The sequence below is a fragment of the Jaculus jaculus genome, chromosome 2 (genome assembly GCF_020740685.1).
Source record: "Jaculus jaculus isolate mJacJac1 chromosome 2, mJacJac1.mat.Y.cur, whole genome shotgun sequence".
Lineage (NCBI taxonomy): Eukaryota > Metazoa > Chordata > Mammalia > Rodentia > Dipodidae > Jaculus > Jaculus jaculus.
Window position 1 is genome coordinate 193,521,207 of NC_059103.1, and position 26,714 is coordinate 193,547,920.

Below are 26,714 nucleotides of genomic sequence, written 5' to 3' on the forward strand. Positions count from 1 at the left end.
CACTCCCACAATTACTACTTTGCACCAACACCTGACACTCTGCTCACTGCAGGGGAACACTTGGGAGACTCTCAGGCAGGCCCGCTGCTGGTGTGGCCACGGTCAGGAGTGGAGTGGCCCTCCACTCTGCTGGCTGGGGCTGGTGGACACATCAAGTAGGAAAGCTACGAGGTGTGACATATCCTGTTTCCCAGTTCCTTCCCAGTGGAGGTCCAGATGTCCCCTCACAGTGTCCATGGAGTCCAGATGGACATCTCCAGCAGCCTGAACTCTAAACCTGCCCAGGGTGGACTTCCTTTTCTGCAGTCTTTCCTCACTCTGCTCTCACCTCCCAAGACCCCTGCTCTGAGAGCCTGCTTCCCACTGAGCCCAGTCCAAGTCGAATGGGATTCCAGATGTTTCCATTCCTAGCTGCTGGTGGTCTGATCTGGAGAGGGAGTGTGGTTACTCCCTCCAGAAGAGGGACTCTTGTCGCCCACTTTCAAGGTGGACCCCATAGGTTCTCAGGCAGACCAGGCCAGCCTCTGATGAGCCCCAGACCTGGAAGCTTTTGGCAAAGTGTGAAGAAACACAATCGCAAAGATCAGGTGGAGGGACAGGGAGGGATGGACACACGGAAAGGAAGACTCAATGCCGGCCTGCTGGAGGAAGAGTCCTCCTTGGTTCTGCCTAACTGCCAGGCTGACGGAAGGCTGCTGGCCACAATAAAGTCCCAAGGGACTCCAGGCTGGGCTGAGTCGTGCATCTGAGCGGGCAGGAAAGCCAGCTCAGCCTGCGGCTGGAGCAGAGGAAATATCCCATGGCTGACTGTTTCAAGGCGGTGACTGAGCCAGCCAGCCCTCTGGCCTCGGGGCAGGGCGGTGGCCCTCCGAGATAAACCAATCCCTGGGCCGCAGGTGAGGATCCCTGAGAGGCGCAGACTGGGACAGGGTTAAATCACGTCTCTGAGCAGGCGAGAGAGGTGGTGGGGACCCTGCAAATTCCAGTGCGGAGAGCAAGGAGCCTCCCAGGAGTGTGGGAACCCCATAGCTCCCTGGTGGATCCTGTGTGCTCCCCCACCTCTGGAAGAGCTCCTGGGCTGGTCTTTCTCTTCCCAACCAAGGGACAGGGCAGCATGAGCCGGTTAAGGCACATGGGCAAGATTCGGAAACGACTGGAAGATGTCAAGAACCAGTGGGTGCGGCCTGCCAGAGCTGACTTCAGCGACAATGAGAGTGCCCGGCTGGCCACAGATGCCCTCTTGGATGGGGGTCCCGAGGCCTACTTGAAGGCACTGAGCCAGGAAGGTGAAGTGGATTTCCTATCCTCAGTGGAGGCCCAGTATATCCAGGCGCAGGCCAAGGATCCATCTTGTGCCCCGGATGCTGCAGGGGGTACCGAGGCAGGGCCCCGGGGTCTGGACTCCTGCTCCGTACAGTCAGGCACTTACTTCCCCGTGGCCTCGGAAGGCAGCGAGCCCGCCCTGCTGCACAACTGGGCCTCGGCCGAGAAGCCCTACCTCAAGGAAAAGTCCAGTGCCACCGTGTACTTCCAGACGAACAAGCACAGCAACATCAGGGACCTCATTCGCCGCTGCATCTCCCGGACCAACCAGGTAGTGACGGCGGAGGCCTGGGTCCTTGTCTGCGTGGCCAGGTGGGGAGGAGCTGGGCCGGCAGAGCAGGGGATGGGGATGCAATCTGTCCTCATGGATCAAGTCCAGATGACTGGGGTCTGAGATGGTGTCAAAGGCATAGTCTTCTGCCTGCCCTGGGTCAATGACAGCCCAGATCAGGACGCCAGCACCCATCCTTGAACTCTGTCATCACCTCATTGCTGACCCTTCTCTTGCATCAGAATCCCAAACCACCCAACCTCCTTACTGCCTCAGTATCCTTTTCCCTCTACTATAATCTTTTTTTTTTAATTTATTTATTTATGTGGGATAGAGAGAGAGGCAGATATATAGAGAGAATGGGCATGTCAGGACCACTTTGTGCAGCTGGCTTACGTGGGTGCTGGGGAACCGAACCTGGGTCCTTTGGCTTTGCCAGCAAGTGCCTTAACCGCTAAGCCATTTCTCCAGCCCTACTATAATCTTTAACTTGTCCCCTTCCTGGTTTAGGGCCTTGGTGGCTCCCAACTGCCCGTGCCGGGAAGAGCGACTTCCTTGTACACTCACCACCTCCCCAGCCCCTTCCCCATCTCCTGGTCCTCAACGCCGAGTGCCATGAAGAGTCTCCATCCTCTGGCCTCTTTTTACCTGATGCATGCTACTCTATCCTGGGAGGCCTTTCTCCCCAGGCTGCGTTAAGCACCCTCCTCTCTGTTTCCACATGAAGGAGGCACTGAAGCACACCCTTGTTCTCTCAGTCTTTGCAGAGACCTGGCTGCCCACAGGTGACCCTACGGCACCTGAATGATTCAGATCTCAGCAGAAGATGGGGCACCAGCAGAGAAGGTTTCCCTCTCCCCAGAATACCAACATTTTTGTTTTGTTTTTCGAAGTAGGGTCTCACTCTAGCTGAGGCTGATCTGAAATTCACTATATAGTCTCAAGGTGGCCTCGAACTCACAGCGATCCTCCTACCTCTGCCTCCTGAGTGCTGGGATTAAAGGCGTGTGCCACCATACCCCGGCAAGGATACCAACATGTTTTATAACATATTAATCTATATAGAGAAAAATCCTTCCAAATGGGAGCCCAGCTGGAAGGATTTCCAACCGCATGGCAGGCAAGGCAGAGGTCCTCCGAAGCTCCTGTGTACTCAGGCCTGGAGTGGCTGCCCTTGTCAGCTGGGGAATAGAGGGCCCACTCTCTGGGGTCTCTTCCTTCCCAGGTGCACAAAATGACCATTCAGTCCAGGGCTGTGGTTGCCCACCTCTCTCTCCCTCCTGAATCTATAGAGAAGCAGCGGAGAAGGTGGACTCCAAAGAAAGATTTGTCCTTTGGGGCTGGGGAATGTGATCCTGAGGAAGAGCCCTTGTCTAGCATGCACGAAGCCCTAGATTCAGTGCCCCCAGTACCAGAAAACAAAACCCCAAAGACGGTCACCTGTGAAGGCTAATTCCTTCTCTCTCTCTCTTCATTTTGTAACATAAAAGCACACAGTGATGTCTATACTCATTTCTGGCTAGGTTCCTGGTCGCATGGCTGAATGCCTTCCCAGGATCAATACTATGTAAACCTTAAGTTCTGGGGAGAGCCACAGGGGTGAATGGAGAAGGTGGGCGGTGCAGAGTTCTGGTAAATGCAGGAGGCGGAGCAGCTCTGTGTGTCGGGGCTTCTTGGGAACTGTGACAGGGCGGCCTCAGCAGCTGACAGATAGCCCAGGCAACCTGCCAGGAGCTCGGGCTGCCCATGCCACCTCGGGCAAGTGCCTTGACCTCTTCCCGAGCTCAGCTGCCACGCCGATCTGAGTTCTCTGGCTCTGCAAGGCCTGTCGCTAAGTGTGCTGGCTCTGGCCTCCTGGGTGACCCATGGTAGGTACTCTCCCGAGTGTGGGACCAGAGTGCTGGAATCCTTAGTCAGCTCCAGAGGGAATGCAACTCCCTGGAAAGAAGCCAGGGCAGGCTTGTGACAGCCAACAATCCCTGGAGTCCTCGCTGTCGTTAACCTTCTCGTTGCTGGAACAAAGCACCCAACCAAAAGCAGCTGGCGGGAGGAAACTGGATTGGGGCTTTCAGTTGTGAGGGGACAATGGCAGGGGACAGCATGGCATGGGCAGAGGGTGGACATCACCTCTGCCACACCAGGTGGAAAATAGTAGCAGGTGACTGAGCTGAACTCTGGCAAGGGGGAGCTGGCTGGAACACCCCACAGCCCATCTTATCCCAGCAATATGCCTCCTCCAGCAAGGCTCACTACCTCCCAAATTGTCACCAGCTGAGAACCAACTATACAAAACACATAAATTTATGGGGGGGCAGCTGATCCAAATCGCCACAGTCCCCCACATTTCCTGCTCCCCACCTGGCTTGCCAAGCCCCCTACCAATTCTCTGGCCCCAAGCATGTCCTTCTGACCAACATAGCATATTATAGATCTAGGGAGACTAAAGTGTCCAATCTATGGCCCATGTAATTTACTTAAAAACATGAGATTTCTTTCTTCCTTTTTGTTTTTTTGAGGTAGGGTCTCGCTGTAGCTCAGGTTGACCTAGAATTCACTATGTAGTCTCAGGGAGGCCTCGAACTCACGGTGGTCCTCCTACCTCTGCCTCACAGGTGCTGGGATTAAAGGCGTGCACCACCACACCTTGCTAGCTTTCATTATTTTTTAAATAATTGTTTGAGAAACACGAAGAGAGAGAGTAGAAAATAAAAGAAAGAAAGAAAGAAAGAAAGAAAGAAAGAAAGAAAGAAAGAAAGAAAGAAAGAAAGAGAGAGAGAAAGAAAGAAAGGAAGGAAGGAAGGAAGAAAGAGAGACACAAAGAAAGAATGGGCATAGGCGCACTAAGGCCTCCAGGTGCCACAAATGAATGCCAACATATTTGCCACATTGTGCTTTACGTGTATACTAGGGACTTAAACTCAGGCCATCAGGCTTTGCAAGCAAGCACCTTTCACCACTGAGCCATCGCTCCAACCGTGAAACATTAGATTTTGTTTGAAGGTACACAGATAGCTTATTTGTTTGCCACTAAGCTTGTGAACACTGTATGATAAAAATGTACAAAGATTAATGTAGTTTTGGGTTAGATTTAAGTCAAAGACATTCATTAATAAGAAATCCTCGCCGGGCGTAGTGATGCACACTTTTAATACCAGCATTCAGGGTCTGGAGAGATGTCTTAGCAGTTAAGGCGCATGCCTGTGGAGCCTAAGGACCCCGGTTTGATTCTCCAGGTTCCATGTAAGACAGATGCACATGGTGGCGCATGTGTCTGGATATCGTTTACGATGGCTAGAGGCCCTGGCACGCCCATTCTCACTCTCTCTGTCCTTCTCTCTTTCTCTAATAAATAAATAAAAATAAAATCTTTAAAATATTTTTTATTTTATTTATTTATTCGAAAGTGACAGAGAGATAAAGAGGCAGATAGAGACAGAGAGAATGGGCGCGCCAGGGCCTCCAGCCAACGCAAACGAACTCCAGACGCATGCGCCCCCTTGTGCATCTGGCTAACGTGGGTCCTGGGGAATCAAGCCTCAAACTGGGGTCCTTAGGCTTCACAGGCAAGCGCTTAACAGCTAAGCCATCTCTCCAGCCCAAAATCTTTAAAAAAAAATACCATCACTCGGGAGGCAGAAGTAGGAGGATTGAGGCCACCCTGAGTCTACATGGTGAATTCCAGGTCAGTCTGAGCTAGAGTGAGCCCTCAACAAAATAAAACAAACAACAACAACAAAAAAAAAAAAACAAAAAACCAAAATCCTCAAATGTAAATATTCCAGAAATTTTCTTAAACTATTAGATCAGAGCATTTGTCTCTGAATATTATCTTGGTTGGAAGGTATTGGCATACATTTGAATTAAACGCAAGATTTTTCAAGATAAGCTAAAGGTAAAAGCTTTTCTTGGACCAGAGAGATGGCTGAGCAGTTTACTGTGTTTCCTGTGCAAACAAGGGCTCTGCGGGGGCCTGAGACCACCAAAGTTTGAACCTCCAGATCTCATGTGCACAGCTGGGAATGGCCATATACCTGTAACCCCAGTCCCACAGGGAGCAGAGACCCAAGAATTGTCAGAGCCTTGCAAGCTCCAGTATCAGTACAGGCTGGGACTCAAAACAAAGACCAGGTGGAAGAGAGACAGAACAAATGTATGGGATACCACACCACACCACACCCACACCACATCACACACACTCAAGCAAAAAATAAATGAAATGAAAAGCTTAAAACTCCTGTTCTTGCCAGGCCTGGTGGCACATGCCTTTAATCCCAGCACTCAGGAGGCAGAGAGGTAGGAGGATTGGCATGGGTTCAAGACAACCCTGAGAACACAGAGTGAATTCCAGGTCAGCCTGGGCTAGAGTGAGACACTACCTTGAAAAACCAAAACAAACAAGCAAACAAACCAACAAACACCTGTTCTCAGGCTGGAGAGATGGTGTAGAGGTCAAAGTGCTTGCCTGCAAAGCCAAAGGACCCAGGTTCAATTCCCCGGGACCCACATAAGCCAGATGCACAAGGTGACCCATGCATCTGAAGTTTGTTTGCAGTGGCTGGAGCTGTCGTACCCATTCTCTCTCTCAAATAAATAAATAAATAAAAATGAAATATTTTAAAAATAATAACAATCTTTTAAAAATATTGTTCTTGGGCTGGAAAGATGGCTTAGCAGTTAAGGTACCTGCCTGAGAAGTCTAAGGACCCATGTTCAATTCCCCAGATCCCATGCAAGCCAGACACAAAAGGTGAAACATGCACAAAGTCATGCAGGCACACAAGGTGGTCCATGCATCTGGAGTTTGGTTGCAGTGGCTAGAAGCCCTGGCAAGCCAATTCTCTCTCTCTCTCTCTCTCTCTCTCTCTCTCTTTCTCTCTCTCTCTCGTAAAAAAAAAAAAAATCCGTTCTTGGGCTAGAGAGATGGCTTAACGGTTAAGTGCTTGCATGTGAAGCCTAAGGACCCTGGTTTGAGGCTTGATTCCCCAGGACCCTTGTTAGCCAGATGCACAAGTGGGCGCATGCATCTGGAGTTGGTTTGCAGTGGCTGGAGGCCCTGGAGTGCCCATTCTATCTCTCTCTCTCTCTTTCCCTGTCACACTTAAATAAATAAATAAATGAAATGAACAAAAACATCCTTTAAAAAAATCTGTTCTTGGGGCTGGAGAGATGGCTCAGTGGTTAAGGTGCTTGCCTGCAAACCCTAAAATACACAGTGGCACATGTGTCTGGAGTTTGTTTTCGGTAGTTAGAGGTCCTGGTATGCCCATTGTCTCTTTCTCTCTCTCTCTCTCCCTCCTTCTCTCCCTCTCTGCCTCTTTCTCTCTCTCAAACAAATAATTTTTTTTTAATTTTTTTTGGTCATTTTTTATTTATTTGTTTGAGAGCGACAGACACAGAGAGAAAGACAGATAGAGGGAGAGAGAGAGAGAATGGGCGTGCCAGGGCTTCCAGCCTCTGCAAACGAACTCCAGATGCATGCGCCCCCTTGTGCATCTGGCTAACATGGGACCTGGGGAACCGAGCCTTGAACCGGGGTCCTTAGGCTTCTCTCTCTAACCCCAAATAATTTTTTTTTTTAAATCCCATCCTCAGAATCGAACCCAGGTCCCTAGGCTTTGCAGACAAGCACCTTAACTGCTGAACCATCTCTCCAGCCCACATATACGATTTGTTGTTGTTATTGGCAGTGTGTCTTCAGAGTAGCTTCTGATGGAGCAATTGTTGAGTCAAAGACAAGTACATATGTAATTTGCCAGACAGTTCACCACAAGACCTGTAGTAGTATGAATTTTCATGAACCACATAGGTGAGGGCTTACACCCCACAACAACTGAACAGAATGTGTTGTGATACTTATAATTTTGTAAATTCAGTAACTGAAACACAGATTCTTAGGGTTGTTTTAATTTGCACACATTGTTATAATTTAATGTGAATATTTTCCTGTCTTCTTCAGGACCTTTCAGTGTTGTTAGGTGTGGGAATTGTTTGTTTCTTTTACAACAGTTTCTGTCAGAATTACCTTCACCCCTTGATTTTGAGAATTCTTAAATTATAAACTCTTAGGGCTTTTTTGTGTCCATAGTATGAATTTCAATCAAATATTTGATCCCAGCTGTGGGTGACGCTGCAGTCTGAGGGCAGAAGTGGCGCCCTCGGTTCCAGCCCCGCATCACAGCGGACATGCAAACAACAGCACATCTCGGTTTGCTTCCGATTGTCAGTCACTGTTCACGTTTGTGTTCTACAGAATTTGAATTCTCTTGTGCCCAAAGCGAACATTTTTTGCTTTTATTGCCTCTAGATTTTGAATACTGCTTCCAAAACCTTTTTTCAATCCTGAAATTGAAGGCAAAACTTACTCACATATCCTTCTAGTATTTACGTGGTTTGTTTTACATAAGGATTCTGAAATTATTTGAATTTACTTTGGGGTGTGGGATGAAATATAGATCCACTTTTGCCTTTTTTTTCCCCAAGGGGATAAGCAGTTGTGTCAGTACCATTCCTTAGGATATTATCTTTGTCCTACAGATGCGAGATGCCTTCTTCATCAAGTATTTAATACACCTATGAACCTCGTATGCACTCACATCTTAGAGCTTTATATTTGGTTCTACTTATCTATTTGCCCAGTCATGCACTAGTACAACATTGGCTTATTGATATAACCTTTAGAGTATGTTTCAATTGTGGCTAGAGTTCCTTATAGCTTTCATTTCTCAGGATTCCTGTTGCTATCCTTACAGATTTATCATTTACATAACATTTAGTATCCCACTAATTTCTTTTAACTTTAAATTGACAACCTCCAACATATAGAAAACATGCCATGATCATAATCCCTTCCCACAATCCTCCCTTCCCCCACAACCTCCCTTACAGTAAATCCCTTTGTTTTTCAACTAACTAGTTTTGTTTTTTTTTTTTGTTTTCTATTTGGATGTCATCATTTCTCCCTTTTATTATGCAAGCCTTGTGTAGGTAGCGTCAACACTGTGAGGTCATGAGTGCCACAGTCACTTTGTGTCTGGAAGTATTGTAAAGCACTCCTCCTCTTCCTTTGGCTTTTCAATTCTTTCTGCTACCTCTTCTGAAATGTTCACTTAGCCTTGGAGGGCGTGATAGATATTTCTCACTTAGTGCTATCTTAGCACTTGGTGAGTTTTGAGTTTCCCAAGTGGTCACCATCTAAAAAGAGAAGCTTCATGAACCAAAAGTGCTAGTAGCATTAATATATGGACATAAGCATATGTACTTAGAGGGCAGTTTGATGGGTGTAATATAAGCATTTAGCCAGGCAACAGCAGGAGTTTCCATACTAGAGCTTCTGACCTCCCCAGCCATAGGCTTTTGATTATGTTTTCAATACCAGGTGTGAATCCCCTCTAATCCAATCAGAGAACATCTGTTTCCCCCCATTACAGACTTGCCACCCTTGCACCAGTTGGAGTATTTGGCCTGGCTGCCCAGCCATAAAACTTGCAAGATTCATTGCTAGTTAAGACTATTGATGAGTTTTCTTCCGCACTGGGCTACACAGCTCTTTCCTGTACACTAACAGTTGCTCAATAGGGAGGAGCCTTCCTCCTCATGTACAACTTGATTTCCTAATGATCTACAACCCAAGAAGGCTCATATTAATTTTTATTTCTTGTTGTGTTTTGTTTGTATAGAAAGGCTTGGTATGTGTGTGTGCATATATTTGTATATGTTTGTCTATTTATGGTCAATGGGTATTTGGCATATTTAATTTTTTAATTATCATTTCTTACACTGTTTTAAATAATATTTATTGCACAAATGCAATATTCACTATAGGATATAGATCTACAAGTGAAATTGTGGGACCATTGGACATAAACAAGTTCAACTTTATTAGATTATGCCAATTTTCTTTCCACGTGAGCCATTGCAGTTAATAATTCTAGCATTTTTTTTTACAAAGAGTACTTACTAACCACATAGAATTTTCAACTATTTTTATTGTGTGCTATTTGTTCCATATGCTCCAAGCCTGTAAGCATGTTGTAGACACTCTAGTTTTATTGAATTATGGTTAGAAGATAAGTTTTTGGAATTGATTTGTATTTTATTTATTCATCATGTGTTGAAATTTCTATTTATTTCATATATTCTTTGAAATGAACACATCTTTTTGTTGGCATGTACAGAATTGTGTAGTAATGAAAGTTAAAATTATGCTTCCCAAATTAAAAAAAAAATCCTATTCTCAGAGTGAGATCCTACCTCGAAATCCCCCCCCAAAAAAAATTCTATTGTCTTTTTATGGTTCTATCTGAGAGAGAGAGAAAGTATGGGCACACCAGGGCCTCCTGCCACTGCAAACCAACTCCAGACACCACTTTATGCATCTGGTTTTACATAGGTACTGGGGAATCCAACCTAGGCCGTCAGACTTGACAATCAAGAGCCTGTAGCCACTGAGCAATCTCTCCAGCCCCAAAACAACTCTATTCTATTTTCTTTTTGGTTTTTCAAGGTAAGATCTCACTCTAGTTCAGACTGACCTGGAATTCACTATGTAGTCTCAGGATGGCCTCGAACTCTCGGTGATCTTCCTACCTCTGCCTCCCGAGTGCTGGGATTAAAGGCGTGCGCCACCATGCCTGGAAAATCTCTGTTCTTATATTCAAACTAAAACAACTTGAACAGAACCTTCCTTTCTGAAATAATACTAAAGGAAATAAGACATTTTGTAAAATGTAGCATCACTGAACAAGTCACAGTGAAAAACAGATGTAGATGACATAACTTCCATCTCCTCGCAGCAGAGGCCACTCTCTCTTCCATAGCCCTGCAACCAAGGGTGAGAGCAGCCCAGAAAGCACTTCGAACACGGAGTCACCAAAGACAAGTTCTGTACAATTGAAAATGGGAACCCCAGGGCTGGAGAGATGGCTTAGCGGTTAAGGCATTTGCCTGCAATGCCAAAGGACCCAGTTTTGATTCCCCAGGACCCACATTAGCCAGATGCACAAGGGGGCACACACGTCTGGAATTCGTTTGCAGTGGCTGGAGGCCCTGGCGCACCCATTCTCTCTCTCTGTCTCTCCCTCTCTCTCTCTGTCTGTCAAATAAATAAATAAAACTTTTAAAAAAGGGAACCTCAGGTGAGTTTGAGGGAACCTGACCATAGGATTCAGATTCTATCTTTCAAACTGACACAGAGATGAGGTGGATCCTCCCAAGCCCCAGAGCTGCTGAAGCCTGGCCAAGCCTGTTCCACTACCTCCCCCCAACATGTTACAGTCCCAAGCAAACCCGACTTCTGCCTTGGGTGGGGCGGGACCTATTTCCTGCAAAGTTCAGGGTTTCAGGAGCTCCTTCGTGGTGTGGATGAGGTGAGCACAGGCTCCACAGGGCGTTTTAAGGGTTGGGATGAAAGTATTTATGAGATTTTTTTTTCTTTTTGTAACTTGAACGTACGGTTCTCCAGCATGAACTTTGTCAATGACAACCTGCATCACAATGTCATACAAATAAGTCTATGTGGGGCTGGGAGATGGCAGGAGTGGACAAAATCCTCACCAAGGGCTGGAGAGATGGCTCAGCGGTTAAGCGCTTGCCTGTGAAGCCTAAGGACCCCGGTTCAAGGCTCGGTTCCCCAGGACCCACATTAGCTAGATGCACAAGGGGGTACATGCATCTGGAGTTTGTTTGCAGTGGCTGGAAGCCCTGGCACGCCCATTCTCTCCCTCTCTCTCTCTCTCTCTCTCTCTCTCTCTGCCTCTTTCTCTGTCTGTTGCTCTCAAATAAATACATTAAAAAAAAAGAGAGAATTAAAAAAAATCGTCACCAAGCGAGTGTGGGTGCCTGAGTTGGGATCCCCAGAACCCATGTAAAGCTGGGTAGGATAGCATGCTGCAGAGATGGGGTGTGCAATCCCAGAGTGCTCAGCAGGAAGGGAGGCGCAGACAGGGCCATCACCCAGAATCGCAGGCCTCCGAGCCTGGCAAACGCAGCAGTAAATCACAGAGACGGCCCCAGACAGGGTAGAAGGCAGAGATTGACTCCTGAAGCTGTCTTCTGACCTCCACAGGACACTGTAGCACACCCACCCACCAACACACACACACACACACACACACACACACACACACACACGCCCCACAGGCAGCGGTTGGGACAAAACTTGGCTCTGCTGGTTCTGACTTGTGGCCACCGCTTCGTGTCATCAGGCCCTATTCTCTTGAATCCCCCACGGCTTTAGTGCTGTGAGGCCCCTACAGACTGACACTGTGATTGATGTCCCTGTCACAAAGGACACATGAACACACGTGCCCCGCACTAACACAGGAGGGCCCTGGAGTCTGCTCCCACCGAGTGGTGGCAGGGATGAATCCAGCCATAGGCTGTCCACAGAAGCAGGTGGCAAGAGGGAGGGAAAAAAAAAAAAAAAAAAAAAACAGGGCTGGAGAGATGGCTTGGTGGTTAAGGCACTTTGCCTGTGAAGCCTAAGGACCCAGGTTCGATTCCCCAGGACCCACGTAAGCCAGATCCACAAGGTGGCACATGTGTCTGGAGTTCATTTACAGTGGCTAGAGGGCCTGGTGCGCCCATTCTCTCTCTATCTGCCTCTTTCTCTAAATACATAAGGATTAAAAACAACCCTGACCTGCCTCTCTCACAGCCTTGAGCCTGGAGGAGGCGAGGGGCCTCACGCTGAGGAGTGGGCTGTCCAGTGCTCAGAAGCAGGATCCGCCCTCTGCTCTCCATTCACGCTGAATTTCTTTACTCCCCTGGCCCAGGGCGCAGGGAGCGAATCTGAGACATTATGAGTGTCAGCCCCAGCTGAGAAGAGAGTGACTAAGGCAGGCTTCTGAGAAGAGGTGACCTTAGTATTGTGTCACAGGCTGAGTAAGAGCTTGTCTGCAGAGCAGAGAGAAATTCCAGGCAGAGAGAAGTCAAGGGCAAAAGTCAGCAGTCTCCTGGGGGGAGGGAGGTGATACTGCAATCTCCAGAGTGGGAAAGGAGGGGACAAGGATGGAGGAGCTAAAGTGGTTCTTCTGTGCCTTGGACATTGGGCTAAAAGTGGGGGCAACCGTTCCCAAATGGAGTTATGGGAGCTGAGGGTTCCTGATACCCTTCCCGTGGTTCGGGGAGACTGCTATTTCTAAGCACTTACCTGTGTGACACAGGTTATTTCGCACACGTCCACCCACAACACAGCCCGGCAGACTGAGGCGGAGATAAGAAAGTCAGATGTCACCAAGGCTAGCAGACGTGTAAACCAGCCAGGGCCAAGGTCTGCTTAGCATGTGCAAGGCTCTGGGTTTGGTCCCCAGCACCTCACATGTACACACAAATACACACACATGAGGGCTGGAGAGATGGCTTAGAGGTTAAGGCCTTTGCCTGCAAAGCCAAAGGACCCAGGTTCAATTCTCCAGGACCTACATAAGCCAGATGCACGGGGGGGGGGCGGGGGGGAGGCATGCACCTGGAGTTGGTTTGCAGTGGCCCCAACACTAGTGAAGACTGTCAGGACTCAAATCCCGTTTCCCCTCTCAACCTCTGCTCTTCCACATCCATCAGGACTTCCAGACCATGGGGAGTGACCATGGGCCACAATTTGGGGTCCACAGAGCACTGCTCCACATCCCCTCCATTTCTGAGGAAGCTACGGATTCTTAGAACCAGTCTAGCCTGCCAGACTCTCCTTCCAAACCACCTTTCCTCTTCAGTAAGAGACTCTTGGGCTGGAAAGATGGCTTAGCGGTTAAGCGCTTGCCTGTGAAGCCTAAGGACCCTAAGGGTTGGAGGCTCGATTCCCCAGGACCCACGTTAGCCAGATGCATAAGGGGGCACATGCGTCTGGAGTTCATTTGCAGTGGCTGGAGGCCCTGGTGCACCCATTCTCTCTCTGTCTCTCTCTGCTGCTCTTAAATAAATAAACAAAAAGAATTTTTTAAAATTTTTATTAGCATTTTCCATGATTATAAAAAAAATCCCATGGTAATTCCCTCCCTCCCCACCCCCCACACTTCAAAAAAAATTTTTAAAGACTCTTGTGGAAGAAAACATTTTATTCTGGTTTATAAGGTGGGGACCACATGAAGCAGAGAGGAAGCAGCGTAAGTGAGACACTTAGAAAGCGAGCCTGCACAGCCGGCATGGCGGCGCACGCCTTCAATCCCATCACGCGGGAGGCAGAGGACTGAGGATCGCTGTGAGTTGCTGAGACGACATAGTAAATTCCAGGTCAGCCTGGGCTAGAGCAAGACCCTACTTTGAAAACCCAGAAGAACAAAAGAAAAAGCGGGGCCTGGGTTATAAAATCCCAAGACCCACCTCCAGTCACACATCGCCAGCCAGGCTCCACTGGGCATTCTGTTTAAGGTTTAACCACAAACAGTTGAGACTACGGGGCATTTTACATTCAAGCCACCTCACCCCTTCTTTTTCTCAGTCAGCCTTAAGAGACTGTGCTAATCACACTGGTTGACTTTACCCCACCCCACTCTCTTCCTTTGGTTTATGCCCACAGAGGAGTGGCCCTAATTTTAACTTTCTTCCATAACCAGAATTAAAGTGACACGCTTGCATAGGACTTTTCTGATATTATCTATGCTTTCTTATCAGCTGCACATGTAAAACAATAAGTCATACTTTAAAGCTCATTTTAAAACACCCACCTATATCTTCATGCTTTTTTTTTTTTTTTTTTTTTTTTTTTTTGGTTTTTCGAGAGGTAGGGTCTCGCTCTAGCCCAGGCTGACCTGGAATTCACTATGGAGTCTCAGGGTGGCCTCGAACTCACGGCGATCCTCCTACCTCTGCCTGCCGAGTGCTGGGATTAAAGGCATACACCACCATGCCCAGCTTGTTTGCTATTTTCTACATTTGCCAGCTTATGGTTAGACCCACCTTGCATGGTAACTAATGCTCCATTGTTAAGTAGCATTCTTTTTAGGTAAGGAAGAGGTCCAGAGGAGCCAAGTGGCTTTTCCAGAGTTGCCCAACTGGTTTCCAGCAGCTCCAGGATTGGAGGGAAAGTTCCTGACTCCTACCATCACACACTTGGTGGTTTACAACACCAAGAATCTATTCCCTCATGGTTCTATAGACAATGAACGGAGGTGTCAGCTGGGCCATGCTCTCCCAAAGGCTCTGAAAGGGAGGGTTGCCTTTCCCATGCTCTGGAGGCCCCATTCCTATTGTCCTCTGGCTGCCCAGCACCAATCTTGGCCCTCACATAGCCTTGTCTTCTTCTCCCTGAATCTCTGCTCAGCTATCTCTCTGGTATCTTTTTTTTTTTTTTTTTTTTGGACAGTTGTATAGTCCGGGCTGCCCTAGAACATGTGATCTTCCTTCCTCACACTCCTGAGCGCTGAGATGACAGGCATGTGCTATCACGCCTACTTCCTCCGTTACTTCTCTAGTGTGCGATGTCTGCGCAGGGGTTCGTGTCTGCACGTATGGGGGGGTTATGTGCGCACGTGTGTGTGAAGGCCAGAGGTCGACATCAAGTGTTTTCCTCAATTGTTCTCCACTTTATTTATTCTTTCGTTATTTTATTTTATTTATTTGAGAGAAAGAGAGAGACAGAGAGACACACAGAGAGAATGGGCATGCCGGGGCCTTTAGCCACTGCAAACAAAATACAGAAGCAGGCACCACCTTGTGCATTTGGCTTACGTGGGTCCTGGGGAATCCAGCCTGGGTCCTTCGGCTTTGCAGGTAAGCTCCTGTTGCAGTCAGGTCTGCAAGCCTGGTAGAAACCACCCAACCAAGAGCAGCTTGTGGCAAAAACCACCTGACCAAGAGCAGCTTTGGGTGGGGGAGGAGGTTTATTTTGGCTTACAGGCTCAAGGGGAAGCTCCACGACGGCAGGGAAAAACGATGGCATGAGCAGAGGGTGGACATCACCCCCTGGCCAACCTAAGATGGACAATAGCAACAGGAGAGTGTGCCAAACACTGGCAAGGGGGAGCTGGCTATAACACCCATAAGCCCGCCCCCAACAATACACTGCCTCCTGGAAATGTTAATTGGCAATTCTCCATCAGGTGGAAACAAACCTAGCATTCAGAACACCTGAGTTTATGGGGCACACCTGAATCAAATCACCACATTCTGCCCCTGGCCCCCATCAACTGATAACCATACATGATGTAAAATGCAATACATTGATCCAACTTTAAAAGTTCCCATAGTTTTTATCAATTCCAATGATGTTCATACATCCCCATAATACAAGGTCTTTTCACTGAGCCATAATACCAAAAAATAGCCTCAAAAAAAAACCTATAATGGCACAGAATAAACATTCATACTGCAAAAGATGGCATTGGGCATAGCAAAACAAATATTCAACCAAATACAAGATTTAAGCAGGGCAAACATCAAACTCTGTAACTCCAAGTCGAACAACTCTAGCCAGACTCCAAGTCCAATAATTCTAACCAGCAACAAGTCTCTGGTATTCCAATTCCACCCCTCCAGCTAGGCTACTCACAGTCCTGGCAAACTTCACCTGGGGCCAGTAGCTCTCCTTGGCAGCCATCTCATGGTCCCAGAATCTCCACTGGATCTCCACTGCAACCCACGGCTCATCTTCATGGCCCCACAGGGTCTCCATGCAGGCATCCAGCAAACCCGCTTCACACTGCCCATGGCCATTTCCAAAACACAAGACCGTGTTGCAAACTCAATGACTCCACCACCACAGCACCTTCACCACTAAGCCATCCCTCCAGCCCTTCATTTTATTTTTGAGACAAAGTCTGTCATTGAACTCAGAGCTCACTGATTCACCTAGATTAGCTAGTGACCGAGCCCCAAAGATTCGTTGGTCGCTGCCTCCCCCAGTCCTGACATTTTAGGTACATACACCACATCTGGCTTTTATGTGGGTGCTGGGGATGGGAACTCAGGTCTCTGTGCTTGCATGGCAAGCAATTTACTCACTGAGCCATCTCTCCAGCCTCTCCTCGACTAATTCATTTTTTTTTTAATTTTCTTTTCTTTTTTTTAATTTTATTTATTTATTTATTTGAGAGTGACAGACACAGAGAGAAAGACAGATAGAGGGAGAGAGAGAATGGGCGCGCCAGGGCTTCCAGCCTCTGCAAACGAACTCCAGACGCGTGCGCCCCCTTGTGCATCTGGCTAACGTGGGACCTGGGGAACCGAGCCTCGAACCGGGGTCCTTAGGCTTCACAGGCAAGCACTTAACCGCTAAGCCATCTCTCCAGCCCAATTTTCTTATTTATTTATTTATTTGAGAGCGACGGACACAGAGAGAAAGACAGATAGAGGGAGAGAGAGAGAATGGGCGCGCCAGGGCTTCCAGCCTCTGCAAACGAACTCCAGACGTGTGCGCCCCCTTGTGCATCTGGCTAACGTGGGACCTGGGGAAGCGAGCCTCGAACCGGGGTCCTTAGGCTTCACAGGCAAGCGCTTAACAGCTAAGCCATCTCTTCAGCCCGACTAATTCATTTTTAATCACTTATTTGTTGATTTAGTCATCTATTAATTTGTGTGTGTTCTTGGGTACACATGCCATGACCAATGTGTAGAAGCAAAATTAAAACTTCATCAAAAAAAAAAAAAAAAAAAAAGCCAGGCATGGTGGTGCATGGAGGTAGGAGGATCACCCTGAGTTCAAGGCCACCCTGAGACTAAATAGTGAATTCCAGGTCAGCCTGAGCTAGAGCAAGACCCTACTGGGAAAAACAGCAACAACAACCGTATCTGTGCCACTGCAAACAAACTTCCAGACTGCGGACGAGCATCAGACTCGTTGGTGCAAACACTGCAGATGCTCCTGGCTCCACCTCCCACAGGCTCATTGAGATCACAGACGCTTGAGCCACTGTTGCTCTTGTTGCTGAGACAAAAAGCAGCTTTTGGGAAGAAAAGGGTCTATTTCCGGCTTACAGCTTCCAGGGAAAACACTATCAATGGTAGAAGAAGCTGGCTTACTTTAGCATCCTCACACAGTAGAGAGAAAAACAAACGAACAAAAAGGCCAAAGCCAATACCAGCTAGCACCAACAGCCAGAGCTCAAACTGGCTCTTTATGCGTCTTAAAGATGGATTAAAAGATCTGTCCCCAGTGACACCGCCTCCATCAGGCTGAAGGAGACTTTATTTACAAGGTTTACCAAAAATTATCTCGGGGCCTGGAGAGATGGCTCAGCGGTTAAACGCTTGCCTGTGAAGCCTAAAGGACCCCGGTTCGAGGCTCGATTCCCCAGGACCCACATTAGCCAGATGCACAAGGGGGCGCATGCATTTGGAGTTCCTTTGCAGTGGCTGGAGACCTGGCATGCCCATTCTCTCTCTCTCTTTCTCTCTCTCTCTCTCTCTCTCTCTCTCTCTCTCTCTGCCTGTAACTCTCAAATAAATAAAACTGAATAAATTATTAAAAAATATATCTCGGGCTATGGGGTACACACAGGTACGTTCAAACACCACAGTCACTGAGCATTAAGTTTTACGTGGGTACTGGGGAACTGAACCCGAACTTGCAGGCTTTGACAAGCAAGTGCCTTTAACTGCCATCCATGTCCCTAGCCTGTTCTGTTACTCTTGTCATTGGATTCAGGCCCAAGAAGAGCTTACCTTGTGACCTTTCCCTTCACTCCATCTGCAAAGACTCTTGAGACCCTCTCCCCAAATAAGGTAATATTCACAGGCTCTGTTGGTTAGGATATGGATTCTCTCTCTCTCTCTCTCTCTCTCTCTCTCTCTCTCTCTCTCTCTCTTTTTTTTGGGGGGGGGGTTTCAAGGTAAATTCTCACTGTAGCACAGGCTGACCTGAAATTCACTATGTAGTCTCAAATTCATGGTGATCCTTCTACCTCTGCCTCCCGAGTGCTGGAATTAAAGACATGAGCCACCACACCTGGCTTAATTTTAATTTTTTGTTTGTTTGTTTTTTGGGGTAGGGTCTCACTCTAGTCCAGGCTGACCTGGAATTCACAAGGTATTCTCAGGGTGGCCTCAAACTCACAGTGATCCTCCTACCTCTGCCTCCCAAGTGCTGGGATTAAAGGCGTGGGCCACCACACCCGGCAATATTTAATTTTTTATTGACAACTTCTATACTTACAGACAATAAACCATGATATTTCCATCCCCTTCCCCACTCTCCCCTTCACAACTCCACTCTCCATCCTACCCCCTCCCTCTCTCTGTTAGTCTCTCTTTTATTTCGATGTTATCATCTTTTTCTCTCTTTATGAGGGTCTTGTGAAGGTATTGCTAGGCACTGTGAGGTCATGAATGTTGAGGCCAATTTCTGTCTGGACAGTTGCATTGTAAGGAGTTGGCTCTCTCATATTTTCTGCCACCTCTTCTGCAATGGACCCTGAGCCTTGGAAGGTGTGATAGAGATGTTTCAGTGCTGAGCACTCCTCCGTCACTTCTTCTCAGCAGTATGTTATCCCAAGGTCAAGTTTTATTCCCCACTGGATTTACAAATTTGGCTATGCTGCCCACCTGGTACTGGTTTTAGAAGCATGAAAAATGCAGGGAAGTAGGTCATGAAGTATGCATGGTTCCAGGACCCTGAGATGTAGCAATGCAAAGCAGGGTTGAAATCCCTGTATGGAGACCCAGTCAGGCCATTATATGGAGCTATGAAGATGGACTGTGTTTTGCAGTGTAGACTTGAAGATGTTTTGGATATACCAGGACTGTGGAACAGCTGCCAGGGAGAGCTGCCAGCTTGAAGTGGTGTTTTCCCAGGCAGTTTGAGGGGCAGAATTTGAACCAAAAACTTCATCTCGTTATAAATGTTGGACTTAGAACTGCAGATATTTGATGTTTGCCTACTGGTTATTGATCTTGCATTGGTCATCTTTCCTTGTAATGCCTTATTTTTGCAATGGAAATGTTTGCTCCATGCCATTATGTGTTGGAAGTATGTAACTTGTCTGTTTTTTTAAATATTTATTTTATTTATTTATTTATTTATTTACTTATTTTAGACAGAGAAAGAAACAGAGAGAATGGGCACACAAGGGCCTCTAGCCAATACAAACTCCAGATGTGTGTGTCACCTTGTGTATCTGGCTTATGTAGGTACTGGAGAATTGAACCTGGATCCTTAGGCTTCTCAGGCAAGTGCCTTAAACACTAAGCCATCTCTCCAGACCCGTAACTTGTGTTTTGATTTTACAGGGCTCACAGTTAAGAGATTGTCATGAATCTCAGATGAGACTTTGAACTTTTTTTTGTTTATTTTACTTATTTATTTGAGAACGACAGACAAGAGAGAGAGAGAGACAGAATGGGCACGCCAGGGCCTTCAGCCATGATAGATGAACTCCAGGTGCGTGTGCCCCCTTGTACATCTGGCTAACATGGGTCCTGGGGAATTGAGCCTCGAACCGGGGTCCTTAGGCTTCACAGGCAAGCGCTTAAACACTAAGCCATCTCTCCAGCCCAAGACATTGAACTTTTGAACAATGTTAAAGTTGATGAAGACTACCAGGGACCTTTGAACTTGGAGTGAGTGCAATTTGCATTGTAAGATGAACATAAATTTAGGGGGACCAAGGACAGAATGTGATATTTCGATATAAGTGTATATCCCCCATAGCCTTAGGTATTTATTTATTTATTTTGGAGGTAGGGTCTTACTCTAACCGAGGCTGACCTGGAATTCACTGTGTATTCTCAGGCTGGCCTTGAACTAATAGTGATCCTCCTACCTCTGCCTCCCAAGTGCTGGGATTAAAGGTGTGTGCCACCACACCTGGCCTGCCTTAGGGTTTTTTTGTTGTTGTTGTTGTTGTTTTTGTTGTTTGGTTGGTTGATTTTTCACTCTAGTCCAGGCTGACCTGGAATTCACTATGTAATCTCAGGGTGGCCTCGAACTCATGGCAGTCCTCCCATCTCTGCCCCCCTGAGTGCTGGGATTAAAGGCGTGGCCACCACTCCTGCCACCTTAGGTATTTTTGATTAAGCTTCCTACTTAGTCTTCAGCAGGTGGGGCCCAGGTGGAAGAGGAATGTCACTAGGAGCAGTTCCTGAGTCCAGTCCTAGGAGGTGTGTTGAGATTCACCCAGAGCTCTGACCATTCATGCTTGCTGGCTGTTGGTTGTGACTCCCTGCTATAGATGTGGGAAGTGAGCCAAGTTCTTCCATCTTGATGAAGCTTCCCCTAGAATCTGTAAACCTATAATAAACCTTTTCCTCCCATAATCTGCTTCTGGTAAGATATTTTTTCCAGCAGTGAGAAAGTAATTGCAGTAGAAAATTGGGGGCTGGAGAGATGGCTCAGCAATTAAGACACTTGCCTGCAAAGCCTAACAACCAGGGTTCAATTCCCCAGTACTCACGTAAAGCCAGATGCACAAAGTGGCACATGAATCTGGAGTTCATTTGCAGTGGCTAGATGCCTTGGTGTGCCTATACTTCACCCCATACCCTGTATCACTCTGCTTGCAAATTAATAAATAAAATACTTGCCAGGCATGGTGGCACATGCCTTTAATCCCAGTACTTGGGAGGCAGAGGTAAGAGGATTGCTGTGAGTTTGAGGCCATCCTGAGATTACTAGTGAATTCCACGTCAGCTTTGGCTAGAGTGAAACCCTACCTTGGAAAAACAAAAACAAAAGAAAATTAGTACCAGTGGAATGGGGTCATTACTATTAGAAACCTGACTCTGGCTTTTGGTCTTTTTGGAACTGATTTACAGGAGGAATGGGGAAGGATTTCAGTCCTGGGCCTGGCAGACATCTTGCAGTGATCTAAGTAGCACTTGCTTAGACCATTCTGGCCAGAGTTGAACGACTTGAATGCAGAAAGAACAGTAGACTGTGAGGTTTGGCTTAGGAGGGGAAAAAAGGACTTTGTGCAGAGTAGGCAAGAAGCAGTTTGTGTGAGAGGCTTGCTGCATTCTGCCTGTGTCGTGAGAACTTGTGCGGGGTTGCATATTGTACAAGTGGACTGGCGTGAGCAGATGGATATGGCACAGAAAAAAAGAAAAGTTTCAGGCTGGAGACAGCACCCGTTCATCTGCAATTGTGTGAGAGATTATTACCACTGGGATTAGGCCAGCTGTTCTGCATTGGAACAGGAGAAAGAATCCTGACTTTTTTGCAAGTAGGGAGCCTGAAGGCTGAAGGAGAGTCTTGCTCTTCAAAATTGGCTTTAAACTCCCCTGGATTAACATATTTGGCAGCTCATCTGGTACTATGGAGTATAGCAAATACAGAAGAGAAGGTCATTGGATTTGCAACCTGGTTTTAATTTTTAGAAATGGCCACTAGGCCCTCCAGAGACTTGCACTAATTCCAGGAAGTGTTAATTCCCAAATTTCCATCAGCTGGAAACCCAGCATTCAGAACACCTAAGTTTATGGGGGACACCTGAATCAAACCACCACATTCCACCACTGACCCCAATAAACTGATAACTATACATGATATAAAATATAATGCCTTCATCCAACTTTAAAGGTTCCCATAATTTTTGTCAATTCCAATGATATGCAAACATCCAGATAATCTAAGGTCTTTTAACTGAGACATGACACCAAAATATTCCCCCAAAACCCATAATGGCACAGAATAAACATTCACACTGCAAAAGATGGCATTGGGCATAGTAAAGAAATAGTCAACCAATACAAGATTTAAACAGGCCAGGTATGGTGACACATGTCTTTAATCCCAGCACTTGGGGGGCAGAGGTACGAAGATCACTGTGAGTTCAAGGCCATCCTGAGATTACATAGTAAATTCCAGGTTAGCCCGGTCTAGAGCGAGACCCTACCTTGAAAAAAAAATGTAAATAAGGCAAACATCAAACTCTGTAGCTACAAGTCCAACAACTCTAACCAGTAACAAATTTCTTAGTCCTATAATTTTAACCAGCAACAAGTCTCTGGAGTTTAATTCTGCCCCTCCAGCTAGGCTACTCACAGTCCTGGAAAACTTCATTAGGGTCAATAGCTTTCCTTCGCAGCCATCTCATGGTCCTGGCATCTCCACTGCGTCTCTACTGCAATCCACAGTTCATCTTCATGGCCCCATGGGGTCTCCATGCAGGCATCTAGCAAACCTGCTTCACACGGCCCATGGCCATTTCCAAAACACAAGACCGTGTTACAAACTCAATGACCCTCTCTTTCCTGCATTTCTTATACTCCACAATACCAAGTGGGGTGCCAATTTATTAATCCAGGGGGGAATAAAGCAGACTTTGAAGAACAGGACACTCCTTGAGCACTCAGGCCCCTTCAAAAGAATCTACATTCTTCCTGTTGCCCCAGTGCAGGTCAGATGGCCTAATTTCAAAGGTTGTAATGTCTTAATTACACCTGAACAGGCAGAAGCTTCAGCTCAAAGATTTCATTTCTGTGACATATCCCTTTGCTCATACCAGTCCATTTTTATACAAAGCAATCCTGCACAAATTCTCAGGACAGGGGCACAATGGCAAGCCTCTCACACAAACTGCTTCTAGCCCAATCCAAGCAAAGTTCTTTCTCACTGTCATAAACCAAACCTCACAGTCCATAGTTCTTACTGCATACAGGTCTGAGTTTGACCAGAATAGTCCATCAAGCTGTACTAACAGCACTGCAAGGCATCTCTTAGGCCAAGATTTCAAATCCTTCCACATTCCTCTTGAAAATCAACTCCAATCCCAGCACTCGGGAGGCAGAGGTAGGAGAATCGCCATGAGTTTGAGGCCACCCTGAGGCTACATAGTGAATTCCAGGTCAGCCTGAGCCAGAGTGAGACCCTACGTCGAAAAAAAAAAAAAAAATCAGCTCCAAAATGCAATCCCACTCCTCTGGTACCAACTTTACTGTTGCAGTCAGGTTCACATTGCTGGCAGAAATCACCCAACCAAGAGCAGCTTTTGGGGGAAAAAAAAAAGGTTTATTTTGGCTTACAGGCTCGAGGGGAAGCTCCATCATGGCAGGGAAAAACAGTGGAATGAGCAGAGGATGGACATCACCCCCTGGCCATCATAAGGTGGACAATAGCAACAGGAGAGTGTGCCAAACACTGGCATGGGGAAACTAGCTATAACACCCATAAACCCACCCCCAACAATAGACTGCCTCCAGGAGGTATTAATTCCCAAATCTCCATCAGCTGGGAACCTAGCATTCAGAACATCTAAGTTTATGGGGAACACCTGAATCAAACCACCACACCTTGCTACGCCCAGTGCCATCTTTTGCAATGTGAATTTTTATTCTGTGACATTGTGTTTTCTGATTTTATAGCTAATGATAAAGAGACGTTGGGCTATGGAGATGTTTGAACAGTACTGAGATTGACCCAAACGATGCAGGCTTTTTTTTTTTTTTTAAGGTTTAGAGAGATTTTATTAGATTTAGAGAAGGAAAGAGGAGAAAACAGAAAGAGCTCCTGCCATGTGGAAGGCAGGAGGGGTAGGGAGCTCACGTGAGAGTAGGGGTCCCCTCCACATCTCAGCTCAGACGGGCTGAGACAAAAGGTGCTTGTCAGAGCAGGGACCTGGAAATTCAGGAGAGGGGAAAAGTCAAAAGAGCAGGACTTCTTTTTAATGGAGACTTTTTTTTTTTTTTTTTTTTTTTTTTTTCGAGGTAGGGTCTCACTCTGGTCCAGGCTGACCTGGAATTAACTCTGTACTCTCAGGATGGCCTTGAACTCATGGCGATCCTCCTACCTCTGCCTCCGGAATGCTGGGATTAAAGGTGTACGCCACCATGCCCGGCTTTTAATGAAGACTTAAAGATGGACGAAATGCATTGCATTTTGCATTAAGGATGGTTATCAGTTAATTGGGGACAGGGGTGGAGTGTGGTGGTTTGAATTAGTTGTCCCCCATAAAGTCATGTGTTTTGAATGTTTGGGTCCCAGCTGATGGCAATTTGGGAATTAAGGACTTGCTGGAGGAGGTGTGTTGTTGGGGGTAGGTAAATACTCCTTGCCAGTATTTGACACGCCGCTCTCCTATTGCTGTTGTCTACCTGATGTTGGACAGGAGGTGATGTTCAGCCTCTGCTCATGCCATCCTTTTCCGACCATCATGGAGTTACCCTCAATTCTGGAAACCAAAATAAAACCTTTCCTCCCACAAGCTAATTTTGGTCAAGTGCTTTGTGCCAGTCACAAGAAGGGAACAGCAGATGTTTAATTAAGCGATATTGGTCCTGATTTCTCTTGTAATGGAGCCTTCTGCCCTGGCCCAGGTCCTGGCCATCCTGATGGATGTATTCACAGATGTGGAGATCTTCTGTGACATCCTTGAGGCAGCCAACAAGCGTGGGGTATTCGTCTGTGTGCTCCTGGACCAGGGAGGCGTGGAGCTCTTCCAGGAGATGTGTGACAAAGTCCAGATATCTGACATCCACCTCAAGGTAGGGACCTGATGAGAGACCCAAGCGTACTCTGTATTCATCGGGATGCAATAGGCTATGTCATGACAACAAACGTCCCCATCTTGGTAGTTCAGTACAATGAAGGCTTATTTCTTGCTCAGTTCCACATAGGCGAGACAGCCCTCGTCCATCTGGTAGCTGTACCATAAGGAATGAGAGGCCTGGAGAATTCTGCAGGACATTGTTAGGGTCTGACCTGGAAGAGATCTCCATCATCACTTTCGGCTCCAATTCACTGAGCTCTGCTTACATGCACAGGGCCTCCGAAATGGCATGGCCCCATGGGTGTCTAGGGAGAGGTATCCCTGCCATGCACTCCTTTTCTCCTCTTGGCTGAGGAAACCTAGTGTCTCCCAGCCAGGGAGCCTGAAGGAACTGCAGGACACAGGGTCAGAACTCCATGGTCCCAACATGAAATGGTGCCCTTGAACTTAAGCGGCCCCTCTTCCACTTCCCTCTCCTGACAGGAAGAAAAGAAACCTAGACATGAGAGATGAATTAGTCACACAAACTAGAGGACAATTATCCCACATTAAAGAGGAAATCCACCCATAACTTTCATTCACAGGCTTAGCTCAACAGCTAATGGGTGGTCTCCAGGTTTCCTTTTTTAAAAATTTTATTTATTTGACAGAGAAAGAGGGAAAGAGGGAGAATGGGCGCACCAGGGCCTCCAGCCACTGCAAACAAACTCTAGACTCATGCGCCCCCTTGTGCATCTGGCTAACATGAGTTCTGGGGAATCAAACCTGGGTCCTTTGGCTTTGCCAGCAAACGCGTTAATCGCTAAGCCATCCCCTCCAGCCCCCTGGTGTTCCTTTTAGTGACTCCCCTCCAGCTCGAGCATAAGAGCCACTGGGGACCCTCCCTGTCAAGGTCCTTCCTCCCCCTCCATCCTAACTGGGAAGTAACTGAGTTCAGATCTTCCTGCTGGTTCCACAAGCCACAGCGTCACCGACTATAGGGTCTGCCTGACACTCCCTGGTCATACCTCCACCTAGCAGGAAGCCACGGAAACAGGTCCAACAGACCTCGCCCTCATGGCCCACACGTGACAGTCGTCTTCTCACCACGGGACAATGGATGCATCCTCCTGCACTCTCACAAAGAAGCGGGGAAGAGCGTCTGGAGACACTGAGTGTGCCCTTCCTTGCCAGAGCCCGCTGGGCAGAAGGGGCCTGGCAGTATTCCACATCCCTCAGCCTTAAGCCCAAGACAGATCCTCACACTTCACCTGCCCTTTCACTTCTCCGGGCTTCCATGGGGTCCAGTTGAGGGCTGGGCAGCACTTGTTGCTACAGCAGCAAGGTGCAGACAGAGCCAGGACCTGAACAGTGGGTACACCATTTCTTGGGATAATGCAGTGTCCACTGGGCCTTTGCAAAGCTACCCCATCTTGCTGTACTGGGCCACCCCTCCGACCAGCTTGCGGTCAAAGACTCACATCACTAAGGATAAGTAAAGGCAAGGCTAAGCTTACCACTAAGACTGGCCTCTTACGATCCATGGAGACCGAGACTAAGGGGCTTCTTGAGCATGTCTACTTGTCTACAAGTAGACAAAACACTTGTCTACTTTTCTGTTTTCTCTGTTACTAGCTAATGCCAGGACAATGAGGAAAACTTGGAAAACTCCTAGCCAATAAAAAAAAAAATAGATAAGGAGCTGGGCATGGTGGTGCATGTCTTTAATCCCAGCACTTGGGAGGCAGAGGTAAGAGGATCACAGTGAGGACGAGGCCACCGTGAGACTA

At 47.2% G+C, this 26,714-nt stretch overlaps 1 protein-coding gene across 1 annotated transcript in view; it reads left to right on the plus strand.

Moving 5' to 3' along the window:
* Positions 1–1,114: 1,114 nt before the first annotated feature.
* Positions 1,115–26,714, plus strand: part of Fam83a (family with sequence similarity 83 member A) — a 40,671-nt gene continuing 15,071 nt past the window's right edge. The window contains exons 1-2 of the mRNA XM_004661359.2: positions 1,115–1,594; positions 24,773–24,940. Of these exons, the coding sequence (XP_004661416.2) occupies positions 1,115–1,594; positions 24,773–24,940 (648 nt within the window). The remainder of the gene's footprint in view (positions 1,595–24,772; positions 24,941–26,714) is intronic.